The sequence below is a fragment of the Marmota flaviventris genome, chromosome 6 (genome assembly GCF_047511675.1).
Source record: "Marmota flaviventris isolate mMarFla1 chromosome 6, mMarFla1.hap1, whole genome shotgun sequence".
In the NCBI taxonomy this organism is placed as follows: Eukaryota; Metazoa; Chordata; class Mammalia; order Rodentia; family Sciuridae; genus Marmota; species Marmota flaviventris.
The window spans coordinates 116,342,713-116,344,274 of record NC_092503.1 but is presented as its reverse complement, the minus strand read 5'-3'; the positions used below and the strand labels follow the sequence as shown (position 1 = coordinate 116,344,274).

The 1,562-nt window shown below is 53.8% G+C and overlaps 1 protein-coding gene across 1 annotated transcript; it reads right to left on the bottom strand.

Annotated features, from left to right (window-relative positions):
* Positions 1 to 251: 251 nt before the first annotated feature.
* Tmem217 (transmembrane protein 217) lies at positions 252 to 824 on the bottom strand. Its single transcript, XM_027943510.2, has one exon. It carries the CDS (start codon positions 822 to 824, stop codon positions 252 to 254), a length of 573 nt encoding a protein of 190 aa, XP_027799311.2.
* Between the last annotated feature and the right edge of the window lie 738 nt (positions 825 to 1,562).

Below are 1,562 nucleotides of genomic sequence, written 5' to 3'. Positions count from 1 at the left end.
AGAAAAGGAAGGCAGAATTCAAGGAAGGTTTGATCAATCATTAGGCCCCTGAACTCAATAAATGCCCTCAAGGAGCAGGATATGTCGTTTATGATCAGAATCACTTCATCTCTCCACATTCCCCTGGAAGAGTGGCCGTGGGGTCTGCACTTGCCAAACTGCTCAGCCAAAGGGGCGCGGGGAGAGAGCAAGAAAGGGGCTACCCTAAGAACCGGAGAGACCTGCCTCTTGGGGAAAGAAAGGCGCCCAGGTCATTCTTTATAGTGGTGGACAAAGCTCAGGATCTTTGACTTCTGCCGAGGAGTCTCTCTGCTGCCCATGGAAACGCGCCTGTTGTAGAAGACGATGTTCCCCTGGTTCTGGCTCTTGTAGATGATGTGGGCGTAGATGATGACGAAGAACAGCCCGTAGCAGTGCAGGAGGGTCCGCAGCACGAAGCCCAGCCAGCGCATGGCGCGCACCTCGGCGGAGCTGAACTTGTTGGTGAAGACCTGGACCACCAGGTTGACGGCCTCATAGAAGAGGATCCAGACCCCGTAGACCAGCAGCCCGCTGTAGATCTGCGCGTACACGGCGTACAGCAGGAGGCAGCTGAGGACGATGGTGACCGCGGACAGGCACAGCACGGTCGTGTAGCTCCAGCAGATGAGGAACTGCCTCGCGGGGTTGGGGCCCTCCTCCTGAAGGCTGATCTCGGAGCAGTTGCTGTGCCCCAGGTGCTTCCGCTCGAAGATGAGGTACATGTTGGTGGCCAGGATGGTGAAGACCCCCGACAGCACGGTGCCCATTTTGGCCGTCAGCCCGCACCACTGCTGCTGCTTCATGCCGAGGCCTCCTGCGGAGACAAACAACATGCCGGGCTCCAGGTCCTGCCGGTGCTGCAGAGAGCACACTGCCTGCCTCCTTCTCCACCGTGGGGATGATGGACACGGGGAGGCCAGGACACAAAGGCCGCCCGGGTGGTGGCTCCGGGCAGAGCGCTTGCCTAGTACTGGGGCACTGGGTGCCATCCTCGACGTCACATAAAAATAAATAAATAAAAATAAAGGTATTAAAAAAAAATGATTGTGGGGTGGGGAGGAGGGAGGATTCAGTCTGGAGCTGGGAGCAGCAAGCTGAGAAATTAAAGAGTGGTGATTCCCAGCCAGGCGTGGTGGCCATGCTTGGAATCCCAGTGGCTCTGGAGGCTGAGGCAGGAGGATCGCGAGTTCAAAGCCAGCCTCAGCAAAAGGGAGGTGCTAAGCAACTCAGTGAGACCCTGTCTCTAAACAAAATGCAAAAAAATAGGGTTGGGGATATGTGGCTGAGTGCACCTGAATTCAATCCCTGGTACTCCCACCTTACCCCCTAAGAAAGAATGGTGATTCTCAACCGTGGCTTGGCATTTGAATTGCTGGAAGTACCCACCCCAGAGCAATCAAAACTTCTCTGGGTTCAAAACCTCCTAGTAATTTTCATTTGTAACCAGTATTAGAAAACACCAAATCCTATGTGAGGCACTGGGTTTGATTCTCAGCACCACATACAAATAAATAAAATAAAAAATTTCATCAACAACTAAT

Bases quoted from the DNA above. Each gene is read 5' to 3' on its own strand.
- Tmem217 (XM_027943510.2), bottom strand. From the start codon at position 824: ATGAAGCAGCAGCAGTGGTGCGGGCTGACGGCCAAAATGGGCACCGTG.